The 12,789-nt window shown below is 45.1% G+C and overlaps 1 protein-coding gene across 8 annotated transcripts in view; it reads left to right on the plus strand.

Moving 5' to 3' along the window:
- The window catches only part of FRMD5 (FERM domain containing 5), a 330,792-nt gene that overhangs the window by 270,478 nt on the left and 47,525 nt on the right, over positions 1-12,789 (plus strand). For all 8 annotated transcript variants that reach the window (XR_004274919.1, XM_032297637.1, XM_032297638.1 and 5 more), the window contains exons 2-4: positions 6,126-6,230; positions 10,992-11,034; positions 11,273-11,351. Coding sequence is in view for 7 of the 8 variants with exons in the window: in XM_032297637.1 (XP_032153528.1) it covers positions 6,126-6,230; positions 10,992-11,034; positions 11,273-11,351 (227 nt within the window). In the remaining variant the exon portion in view is untranslated. The remainder of the gene's footprint in view (positions 1-6,125; positions 6,231-10,991; positions 11,035-11,272; positions 11,352-12,789) is intronic.

The following is a 12,789-nucleotide window of genomic DNA, read 5'->3' on the forward strand; positions in this document are numbered from 1 at the left end:
GGGTTCCCTCCCTTCAAAAAAATATAAAGAAGGTGCTGAGGTTAGGAAATCTGGGGCCTTGCTGTTAATGCTTGTGCCCCACACCCTCCCTCTGCCTCAGAAAGCTGGGCTGGGTGTAGTGTGTGACCACAGAGGCAGGGACTGCACCCCAGAAATTGATTCACACTTTTCTGCTCAGCTTACTAATGCCATGGCCCTGAGAAGATGAGCTAATGTGGCTGCTCCTCTGTAACATTAAAGTGCTTTTACACAGCATCTGCTTTGGAACCTGGCAGACATTAGCACACCACTCATGCCCTCATGCCACTGATAAGGAAGGCAAGGAAGTCTTTGGCCTACAAGAAATCTAAGCTAGAATGCAGGCTGAGGCGCCATCCCATCCCACCAGGGGATGACTGTTCCTTCCCTAGCGGGCCTCCAAGGACAGCTCATTCAACTCTTGCCCTTCCTCCAGGTTGCCTAATCTCGGTGTGGCTTTCTTCTACCTCTGGACTCTGGTACTTTGGGCTACAGGTGCCCACTTTCTGTAATCCCTCCATTTTACCCCTGCCTTCTCTAAGGGCCTCTGAAACCAAGGCCAGCTACCCTTTAACAGATTGTGAACCAAGATCATAGCATGTGGCCAGGAGGAAGATGGAATCACTCTTGCCCTCTTCTAGACTCACTTTGTTTGCACTTGCTTGTGAGGTACTTGTGTGCCTCACAAGTAGGATTGAATGAAGTGGAGTCCAATGAGTGGGGCTTTCTGCATGTTGGCTTCTCTCATCAGGATGCTGTATGCCAGAGGGCCTGGGATTAACCTCATCCATGATGGGTTAAAATAAAGCTTCTCTCCTGCCCATGGGTACTGATGATTAGAGAGAAAATGCAGTTAACTTTGAATAGTTTAGGTCACTGGCCCAAGCTTGCTTACTGCTTGCTGCCTCTGTCCCTTCCCTAAATAATAGGCAAACCATAGAGAACCAGAACCAGGTGTTCCAGGGAGGAGCAAAAATAGGAATTATCCCACCCTCAGAGCTGCACAGTGATTCCAAGAGGCTCATGAATCATTCTATGCACCATATAGAGAGAATAAATGGGTTGTACCTATATGCACTAGTATTTTCAAATATGTTTACGTACTGTTGTGGTTCATAAATTATAAATTAATTTTTTTTTTTATTTTTTTTTTTTTTTTTTTGAGACGGAGTTTCGCTCTTGTTACCCAGGCTGGAGGGCAATGGCGCGATCTCGGCTCACCGCAACCTCCGCCTCCTGGGTTCAGGCAATTCTCCTGCCTCAGCCTCCTGAGTAGCTGGGATTACAGGCACGCGCCACCATGCCCAGCTAATTTTTTGTAGTTTTAGTAGAGACGGGGTTTCACCATGTTGACCAGGATGGTCTCGATCTCTTGACCTCGTGATCCACCCGCCTCGGCCTCCCAAAGTGCTGGGATTACAGGCTTGAGCCACCGCGCCCGGCCCATAAATTTATTTTTTAAATGAGTGCTTAATAAGTTATTCTGACCCAATAATGTCTTTGGAAAGAGAATAACCTCACGAGCTTAGCTGCAGAGTGAGGATTTTGGTGCTCTGCTTCCGCTCACTTGTCTGAAGATAAACGTCCTCAGGCTTGGAGCTCTGACTTTGTGACTAAACAGTAATCTCCTGTCAGCGCAAGTGCCTGTTTCTCCAGTATAATCAATGGCACGACATTCAATGCACAACACTCAGTTTAGCCACAATGCTAGGGCAACTGCAGGCAAAGGGAGGGGAAGATGGCTTTGCCATGCCATCAAAAGACAAGACTGGCTGCCACGGAATATTCCAGAAACCCCTGGACTTAGGACTGGGAGACTATAGAGAGGGTATTCCAGGACACAGCTGACACCAGGCAGTGCAAGGGGACACACAAGCCCAGGAAGTTGTAAAATTTCTGAAATCTTGCCCCTGCCATTGGCTTGTAGGGAGCCCATCATGATGGTTTAGCTGCATGTGACTTCACCCAGTGCTGCCTCAGGCCACTCCAACAGCCATAGGTGTGAGTACCTCAAAGGAAGGGCTTTGTCTCAACCCTCTGTGAAAGGTGCCTCTGCAGCAGCAGCATTCTAAGTTGATTCTACCTTTGCATATCTGCTAAGGATTTAAGTTTTGTGGAATTCTGCTGCAAGAAGGAAGTCTGTGTCTACCTCTTTCCTCATTCCCCTTACCCCCAACCCAGCCTTGAAGAAATAGCAAAGGAAGATGCTTCTCTTCATTAGTCTGTGCAAGAGTCCTGTAGCTCAAAACAGTGTATCTACCACTGGTAACTGGTAAATGGTAACTTGAGGGAACTATGAGTTCATGGTGCGGGTGCAGGGGTATTTACCAGGTACTGAGAAATAACCAGAAAAAGGTCTTTTTTAATGTAGCTATAGGGAATGGGTAATGGGATATGTCCTTATTTCCTAACTACTCCAAGAGAAAAGCCATGCTTCCTTTTTCTTCCTGTGAAGTGGAAGAAATAAGAAGTTGGATTTACTTAGTTCAGGGTTCTTACCAGCTAAGACGCTTACAAGTGCATCTGAGCTCCCAGCCCATGAGATTGAGTAGTTTTATGGAAGGCAGGATTCTTATTAAAAGTCCGTTTGATCTCCATCACAGAAGCATGTTTTCCCTCTATTTAATTAGTTGCTAATCTGGTTGTTGTATATATGGAAGCAAACTTCTTCAGCCCTTAAAACACACATCATATTGTAGTAGTGTTTGTGAAAAACACTTTTTCATTAAAAAAAAAAACCAAAACCTCACAACAGCTGATCACAGTGTAATAGCCAGCTTGATGCAAAGTAAAATTTGTAGATAAAACCAATGAAAATATGCTACTGTCTGTCACTCTTCCATTTCAGTTGCTCTGAGTGTAGGATATCCTGCATGGGATAGAGTTGAACATGTTTCCTCTGCTCCCAGAGAACCTGAAATACCTGTTTAAGCTCTTCTCACTCTCTGAGCATCAGTAAAGAAGTAGTTAACAGGCCCTGCACAAAGAAAGTTGTGATGGAGTCCTTTGAAAGACCTGGTTTGTGGCCCACCACCCAGAAGTCCTAGCATGATTCATAATGAGTCTCTGTCCTGAGAGTCACTCTTTCCTGTGAAAGACCAAAGATGGGGGAATAGGGCCTGTGAGTTCAGGCTTATGTTGTGACAGGGAGTGCGAGGCCAGCAGAAGTGATATCAGTAGGCTGGGGGGGACCTCCACCCCAGCTGGTGCCCAGGCTCTTTATACCATTAAGAAGATAAGAATTCTGTCAAGGAATTCAAGGAAGAGTCAGAAAATAGTAAAAGTACAGAGATTTATTGCAAAGAGAAGAGTATACATTCAAGAAAAGGGAGTGCAGGCATACTTGAGAGAGAGAGTTGCACAGTGGGCTTTGGGGTTTCTATCTTTATATGTTTCTTTAACCAAGGGGTGGAATATTCATGCAAATTCTTGCAAAAAGGTAGAGATTTCTCATAACTGCAGTGGTACCTATTTTTAAAGCAAATATGGGTGGTCTTTGAACAGTAATGGTGCTGGTAGGTGTGTGATCTAGTATGTTAATGAGTTTATAATGAGGTCCTAGGAGAAACCTAGGTCAAATCCAGCTGCATGCTGGGTTCAGTAGGTCTTAGCTAGCTTGGTCCATGCCCTGTTTTTCAGGGTCTTGTCAGCCCATAGCCTCTAGTCATGTGAAACTGCTGTCTGGAATTTTTACTTTCCTGTGACCACCCTGTATTATTCCTGTCTCAGAAGAGGAGGGGTGTTGCCCACGTTGCCTCCTGTAGTTGAACTGTCTACTCATCCATTCTTCCAGCTCTTGCAAGGATAAACTTCTTAACATAACTGCCGTGAGATAAGCATCCTGCCCTAGCTCTCCTTGGGTGTTATGGGATGAGCTAGCAGAAGGGGAAGAGGTGAGGTGTAAACTTTTTGTGAAGGTCTTAAAAATATGCTCGTTCTTGCGGCAGGGCCAGGCCATTCTGTAATTACCCATGGTCTTGGGCCTTGGCACAGGAGAGATCTTTGGGTCTTATCAAACCTCAATTTGTGAGGCAAACGGGACAACCACCACACCACAGAAATTCCTCGTACAACCTCAATTTGTATGCACAATTAGACATGGACCCGCCAGAGATGGTGATCTGAATTAAGCTGCAGAGGACAGGCCCAGCGAGGGATGCTGTGCAGTCTCCAGATGTTTTGACCGTTTCCTGTAAGTCATTCTCCTCCCACTTCATCCTTGGCACCCAGGCAGGTCCCTGAAGTAGAAGGTTATGGGGTTATAAACAGCCTAGCTTTTCACCATTTTGTGAAACCTTTTAGCCAACCTTTTTCCTTCTATTCGTTCAGTAATTTATTCAACAAATTACTATTGAGGACCTGCCTGCCATGCATCAGGTCCTGTGCTAAGTTCTGGGGCTTCTGACCTCATGAAAATTACAGTGTAGAAAGGAAGCAGACAGTAAATAAATAACTAAACAAATCAACAAGGTAATTACGGATTGATGTAAGTGCTGCGAAGGACATAAACGGTAAAATGAGATGGAAAGTAACTGGGAAGAGCTATACTACAGGGAAAGGCCTCTCTGAAGAGGGGAGATTTGAGCTGACTCCTCAAAAAATAGGAGTGACTGGAAAGAGCTGTAGGAAGAGCATTCCCAGCAGAGGAAATACAAAGGCAGAGAGGCAGAAAAGCCTTGGGGAGTCCAGAACAGAAAGGCCATGGCAGGAGTATAGTAAGGAGAATGATTTGGGATGAGTGCAGAGAGAAGTCAGGAGTCAGGCTATATAGGGCCTGCGAGGCCATGATCAGAGTTTTCATTTTATTCTGAGAGCAACAAGTATTAAGACAAGTGAGTAACATAAAGATCATTGTATGTTTACTGCCGTATTGTTTGTAATAGCAAATTAGAAACACATTTCATCAATATGGAACTGGGTAAATAATTTTAGGTTCATTGCAGTGACATGCAGAAGTTAAAAACTGTGAGATATATCTATATATATTGCCATAGAAGGATTCGCAAGATACCCTATGTGGGAGAAAAAAAAGAGTTTAAAATTGTTACAAAATGTATTTTTAAAAGGGGAGATGTATATGTATGTAGCTTTGCCTGTGTTTAAAACACCACATAAAGGATATACAAAAGGGCTGGGCATGGTGACTCATGCCTGTAATCCCAACATTTTGGGAGGCTGAGGCGGCGGATCACCTGAGGTCAGGAGTTAGAGACCAGCCTGGCCAGCATGGCAAAACCACGTCTCTACTAAAAATACAAAAATTAGCTGGGTGTGGTGGTGCATGCCTATAATCCCAGCTACTTGGGAGGCTGAGGCAGGAGACTCGCTTGAACCCAGGAGGCAGAGGTTTCAGTGAGCCGAGACTGTGCTACTGCACTCCAGCCGGGGTGACAGAATGAGACTCCATCTCAAAAACAAAACAAAAAAATAGATATTCAAGAAGGTGATAATGGTTGCTTCTGGGCAGAAGAACTGGGGCACAGGGTGGCTAGGGTGGAAGGGAGACTTTGTGTTCATAGTGTATCTTTTTGTATGTTTAAATATCGTACTATGTGCCTGATCACTTATTCAGCAAGAAAGAGATGATGTCTAAACTGTGGATACCCTCATTGCTGTGCAGAGAATGCACTAAAGAGGGCAAGAGCAGAGGTAGAGGATCAGTTAGAAGACTGGCAGTGGTCCTGTTGAGGGATGGTGGTAGCTTGACCTATGGTGTTGGTAATGGAGAGGGGGAAGTTGGTGGATTCAAGATTTACTTCAAAGGCTCAGCCACCTGGGCCTGGTGTAATTATTGCTGTATTCCACACTGATATTCCCTATGTCTACAGTTTAAGAAAGTTTTATGCATTTGAGATGGGAACTGGGCTTACCAGCCTCTAACCTGACTTCTCTGACATCTTTGTGGTAGGGAGGGTTCTTGGACTCCTTCCAGGTGCTAAAAGCCTCTGGATTCCAGACAATTATGTATCACAATGTGGAAGACTTAGTTATGGACATTTACCCCTTTCGTAGGCAAGAGTTACAAACAACTTTTAACGGCTATTAAAAAAAAAAAATTAAACCGAAAAAGCCCACTCATTCCTCAATGGAGCTTGCTTTCTTTGCAGAGAGATGCCAAAGGCCAGTACCTGTTCGACCTTCTTTGCCACCATCTGAACCTACTTGAGAAAGACTATTTTGGGATACGCTTTGTAGACCCAGATAAGCAGCGGGTAAGTCAATATTCAAAGCACAAAAGGTGGACAGGGCTAGTCAGTAATCCTGAGGTCTTGTTATTCATATTCAAAGGTCCCTGATTCCAGAAGAATTCAAAGGTCCCCAATTCCAGTCAGACCCTGTAATTGGATGTTGTCTCTTCAAATGACAGCATTAGACCTGGAAGGCACCTTGGCTAGAGCTCACCTGGAGAAGCTTGTCATTTTACAGTTTCTGAAATGGCAGGCTAGGGAGCTTAAGTGATTTTCACAAAGTTGGAGGCAGAGCAGCTGGACTGGGGTTGTGGCCTCAGAGCCCAGGTCACAGGGTAATCCTCTCCTGCCCGCTTTCTAGTAAGTGGGCTGAGCCACATTGTTCTGGTTAGGAAAGGCCTCACCAAAGGTGCCATACCAACCCAATCTAGGCAGAACAGAGACAGAACCAAACCATCACAGGCCCTTCAGCACCTTGCAGATCTTATAGTTCTTGCTCTGCTCTACACAGCGTAGGCAGCTCTACAGACACACAGCGTTCTGATAGACAGGATTCTGATATTCCAGACAGATATGGGAACAAGCCATTATCTCAGGCCCCTGCTGATTTCTCCAGCTTCATTTCCCCTGACCTGTCTTCTCCCTGTTGTGGTCCACCCAGATAGTAGTACTTTTGCTCTCCAGATACATCATACCTTCTTTCTTTACAGAGCCTTCACCTATAGAGTTCCCTCGCCTAGAATATTCCCTTTTCCTCACTGCTGCACATTCCACATCCTTCTTCCAGCTAACTCCTTTTTACACTTAAGGTCTTAGCTTAGACTTTTACTTCCTCTAGGAAGTCTTCTCTAAGCCCACTCTATGTTAGTAATCCTCCTTTTGGCCCCCATGTGCCCTCTGCTACCCTTGTTATAGCACTTACTACATCATGCTGTGATTACCTGTGTTCCCTGCAAAAATATATGTTCCATGAGGGCCTGGACTTCATCTCATTCATCACTGTCTCTCAGGTAACTAGACAGGCCTACAATGTAGTTGGTATTCCATAAATATTTTCTGAAGAAGAAAAAGAAATATTTTCTGAAGAAATGAATGCATGAGTTAATGGCTTATAGTGCTATGTTTCTTACATCCATTTGCCCAGCCTCCCAGCTTGCACACACCTGCGGTTTCTATAACTTACCTTCATCTACCCTTTGCTCTTTGTGGAGATGGACTCTCTGGTATCCCCACTAAAGTGGAGAGGTAATGATGGACTATTTTTACAAATGGCGTTTCTTTGTTTGGTCCAAACTTTTATCCTTAAAAAGGAAGGCTGGTTGTGTGTAGTGGCTTATGCCTGTAATCCCAGCTCTTTGGGAGGCTAAGGCAGGTGAATTGTTTCAGCCTAGGAGTTCATGACCAGCCTGGGCAACATGGCAAAACACCATCTCCACTAAAAATACAAAAATTAGCTGGGCATGGAGGCACATGCCTGTAGTCCCAGCTACTTGGGAGGCTGAGACACGAGAATCACTTGAAACCAGGAGGCAGAGGTTGCAGTGAGCCAAGATTGCACCACTGCACTCCAGCCTGGGAAACAAAGCAAGACTCTGTCTTTTTTTTTTTTTTTAAAGTGGGGGAGGGCCAGTTACTTCAAGATCTGTTTATCTCCTAGAGTGGTGGTATATGAAGAAAAAAAGGCAAATTGTATCATGTTCATTGGTTTTTTAGTTAGGTCAGAATGTGCTTGAGGAGAATAAGAGAATATGTGGATGTGGTCAAGGTTAAAATGAGAAGGAGCTAGAGAGAGATAAGAACATGGGAAAGAGGAGAAACAAACATTTATAGAGTTCTTACTGCTTGCCAGGCTCTGCGCTGCTCACAAACCTAATTCTTCCAGTTGATGTGTACTGCTTACTGAGTTCTGCCAGGCACTAAGCTAAGAGCTTCGTGTATGTTATTCCATCTCATCCTTAATGAAATGAGATGAGTATCCCTAATTATAATATCTGTTCTCCAGATGAGTAAATAAAATATCAGACAAGTTAAGTAACTTGCCCAAGGTAAGTGGCAAAGCCAGCCTCGAGCTAAGACCTGCCTGACTCTAGGGCCAGTGTGGTTTCTGAGATTCCATGCTGAATGTATAACTGATAGCTTCTGAAAGTTGTTTAACTCTGTGCCTTGTGGGAGAGGTTAAGGAGAGCAGAGAGGCTTGAGAGAGTGTCTGAGAGTTGTAGGGAACTGGGGACCTGTAAAGAGTTGTCCTTGGTCCACTCATTCATGGGAGGGATGGAGGAGGTGAGCTCCCTTGCTCCATCAGGGTGTAAGGCCCTAACATAAACCTCCTTCCCTGGGTCACGAGACAGTCTGAACCCAGCACTCATATGCAACCCCATGTTACTGCTTGCTCTGCAGGAGCCTCCCATACATCTGGGAGCTCTCCTGGTCTCTCCCAGAGGAGCTGCCCTCACTCTCCTTCCTTAGAATTCCTGACTCAGGCCTAGGGCCTCCACCTTCTCTCAGCCTCTCCTTTATACCCTTTCAAGCCCCTAGAGTCTGAAGATTGTGCCACTTTGGCACATTGGCCCATTCACCCAATCAGAGGAGGGAACCCTTCTCTCTTCTTTTTTTTTTGAGACAGAGTTTCACTCTTGTTGCCCACGCTGAAGTGCAATGGCACCATCTTGGCTCACTGCAACCTCTGACTCCCAGATTCAAGCGATTCTCCTGCCTCAGCCTCCCTAGTAGCTGGGATTACAGGTGCGCACCACCATGCCTGGCTAACTTTTTTTTTGTATTTTTAGTAGAAATGGGGGTTCTCCATTTTAGTCAAGCTGGTTTCGAACCCCTGACAGGTGATCCATCTACCTCAGCCTCCCAAAGTGCTGGGATTACAGGTCTAAGCCTCCACAATCAGCCTCTGTGAATCTTCTTTTCCTCTTCTCCTGATCCCTTCTCCCAAGCCCATGTTGTTTGTTTGCCAGTGAATCTGGGGCCACTTTGGCCAGGCAGCTGCAAAAGGCAACTCTGGCCATCACTGTATTCTTGGGTTCCTCTCAAGATTTCTCTGCTGGCCTCCAAATTTCATGGATCAGCTGTGACAGCTCTCCAGTCCCTTCTCACCCCTTGCTACTCTCCTCCAACATCAGTCCTTTCTTGATCTCTCACTACAATAAAACTAAAATCTTCTCTCCAACTATTGTCAAGGGGAATCGCCTTTTTGTCATTCAGCTTTATCTGCCCTCTGCTGATAATGCAACTCACAGTCATTAATTTCTACCTCCTTTGTTTATTTCTTTTAAACTATCAGTCTAATGTCTAGGGCTGTTGCTGTTCTGTGCACGGGGTCCCTGGTACTGGCTATCTTCCCCTTACTATCCACAATTCCAGTGTGCTGTGAACAGATGGGCCTCCTCCCTCTTCACAGGCACAGCCTAGAACCCCAGTTGTTTCTGAGCAATTTCATCTCTTGCCTTTGCTTCCCTGTGAAGCAGAGCTGCGGTGGGCCGTGTAATGTGAGAAGGACCTCTTAACCACATTGAGTGGCTATAATGAGTTGCCAGCCTCGTGGGAACTCAGATCAGCCAAAGCAGGAGAGCAGAATGTCAGCCCAGATTATCCATGTGGAGCTAACGGAAGAACTGGCTCTTAGTGGGTCCATTAACTGCATGACCCATGGCCCAGCCCAGAAGGTGATCACTGGGAATTAAGGGAGGCCAGGATGCTGACTGCAGGGCCCTGGCTGCTCTCCTACCAGAGGGAGGACTCAGTGAAGACATCATACTAAGTGGAAGTAGCCAGAAAAGAAGGAATTATGGGCCCAGTCCCTTTGCCATTCAGCAGCTACCTATTGAACACTGTGCTAGGCACTGGTGATGCAGTGGTAAACAAGACTGACAGTTTTGGGTCCTCATAGAGCTTACATCTGGCAATGTTAAGCTATCTCCAGATAATCAAACCCCAGTTAATAGCAGTCCTACCTAATCCTGATTAGCTAAAAGTAACAAACATCAATAATAAATTTTATAAAGGACCCATGTAGAATTAATAAACACATTTAGAATGGTTTCATTGCTTCCCCCAAATGTAAGTACCATGGGAAAATGTATATTACCTCTATGTCCTGCCTCTTTGTAAATCCAAGGGGAAGAGGGTACTATCCTACAGGTTGGTTGTGGTTAGTTATCATTTGAGATTTAGACTTTAAACATCGCTGGATGCCAAGGAATCCTGAGTATGTGTTTTCTAACACAAGGGTTGGCAATCTATATTACTCAAAGAAAGATGGAATATATAGCAGCCATCCCTGACTTAGGAAATTTCTACTTCTCACTACTTTCTAGAGTTGCTACCAATATCCTCTATCCCCACTACCCTGCCAAGGAAAAAAAAAAAAAGCTGGTGCATAACACAAACACACACCACTCATTAAAGTCAGTATTTCCCGACGCAACCCAGGTGGGGCTCTGTCGCCACCACACATACATGCAGTTGCCTGTGCCTAATCGCATGCCAGAAACGTGGCTCTGAAGTTTGGCACCCTGCTCTAGAAGATAGCATTTCCAGGGAAGCACCTAAATGGCATCTGAAGCTGGAACTACTTCCCTCTTTCACGGCTGGTTCCATGGCAGCTCATTTCAGAAAATCATATCACTCTTCACTCTCCAGACTTATCTTGCACAAGCTTTTGGGCTGCTTTCACCCTAGGCTGCAATCTGTCTAGTTTTTTTAACTTAGCGAAAACAAGTTATATTTTACAGCCCTTCTCATTAGGTTTTTCATATTCTGTGTTCTCTGTTTCAGCATTGGCTGGAATTTACAAAGTCTGTGGTGAAACAATTGAGATGTAAGTATTCTCCATGAAGAGTCAAGCCACACCCCTGGGGAGGGCGGGATAGAACCTCCCACTTATCGCAAGTCTTGGTCTACATATATAATTTTCCACTGTTTTGTGTATAAGTTGGCCCTAAATATATGAGGGTTTTCTTCTGGTGCTTCAGTGGCCTGTGCATGCTAGTGGAAGCAGAGCCCTGTCCTCTTCTGGGAGAGGGCCTTCCCTGATGTTCACCTCTTTTTCTCTGCAGCCCAGCCTCCATTCACCATGTGCTTCCGTGTGAAATTTTATCCTGCAGACCCTGCTGCTCTGAAAGAAGAAATAACCAGGTGAGGTGAACACACTTCCTGCAGTCATTAGGACCTTTTTGGAGGCTCTTACAGCCTCTAATTTGGACGCACCTAACTCTTAGAGGCAAGGAACTCTTCCTAAATATAATGACTTCTGTATTTCATTTCTACATGCTTTCTTTCCTTACCCCCCAATGCAGTTGGAACAGAGTGGACTTCTTTTTTTCAAGAAGTGCAAATATTGCTTCTTGAACTGGTCACTCTCATAGGGATCTGGAGTAACTAACCAATCAGAAGCATCTTTTCTTTTACCTGTGATATGGCCACTGTGGACATTTTTGGAGAGGGCTGTGTTGCTGCTTATTTTGGGGGTTGAAAATAGACTCAAGTGTTCTAATGAATATACTTGGAAAATGCCAAGGCATGGCATTGGAAGATCAGCTAGGAGATCCTGAAGGTTTTAAATCAAAATGGGTAAACTCAGGTATGCTGTTGGATCAGGTTCGTGATAAACTCTTTTTTGTGGGGATCATGTTCTGTGGCAGGCAGACAGCTGCATGGAATGCATCCTATCTCATCCAGTACCACTTGAGGATGAGAAAGAACCTCTGTGTCCCCAGCCATCCTAAAAGAGGGTCAATGAGTGAAGGCTTCAAAGCTTCCCCAGGATTTTGTATATCTGAACCAAATTCACTCTGACCAGTCTCACCTCAGAGATTTAAGAACTCTCTACCACAGGGATCCCTAATTTTTATATTAGAAAGACCTAATTTCGACATAAGCAAAACCTTGATGTTACCTTGTAGAAGCCAGGACCACAGATGAGGATGTGATGCCAGGGAATCCTAGAGCTGAGGAAGAGACAGCACTGCCAGCTCTAAACCCTTCCCTAAGACCTTGGAGACCGCAAAGGTGGGAATGTGGATATTGCCAGTCATGTAGACTATTTATCCTGTGAGGATTTGAGATCCACTCCTAGATCCTGAACTGCTTGGGAAAATTCCAAAGACAGAAAAAGTGGAGGGAACAAGAAGGAAAGAATATTGAATAATTTTCTTTTTCTTTTCCTTTTTCTGAGATGGAGTTTTGCTCTTGTTGCCCAGGCTGGAGTGCAGCGGTGTGATCTCAGCTCACTGCATCCTCAACCTCCCGAGTAGCTGGGATTACAGGGGCTCACCACCATGCCCAGCCAATTTTTTTTATTTTCAGTAAAGACAGGGTTTCACCGTGTTGGCCACACTGCTCTCGAACTCCTGACCTCGTGATCCACCCACTTTGGCCTCCCAAAGTGCTGGGATTACGGGCGTGAGCCACCGTGCCTGGCCAGAATTATTTTCATTTCCTGATCTGAAGAGCATGCCAGGTGAAAGGGGCAAAAGTTTCTCTAAGAGGGGAAACCAGAAAATGGGGGAAGGAGAGGGCAAGAAACAGGAATTAGTAGTGCAAAGGCAATAAGGAAGTGGGACAGGGGAGAAAA

This window comes from Sapajus apella, unplaced genomic scaffold, assembly GCF_009761245.1.
Source record: "Sapajus apella isolate SASKATOON/1434 unplaced genomic scaffold, GSC_monkey_1.0 scaffold37, whole genome shotgun sequence".
Taxonomy (NCBI): Eukaryota; Metazoa; Chordata; class Mammalia; order Primates; family Cebidae; genus Sapajus; species Sapajus apella.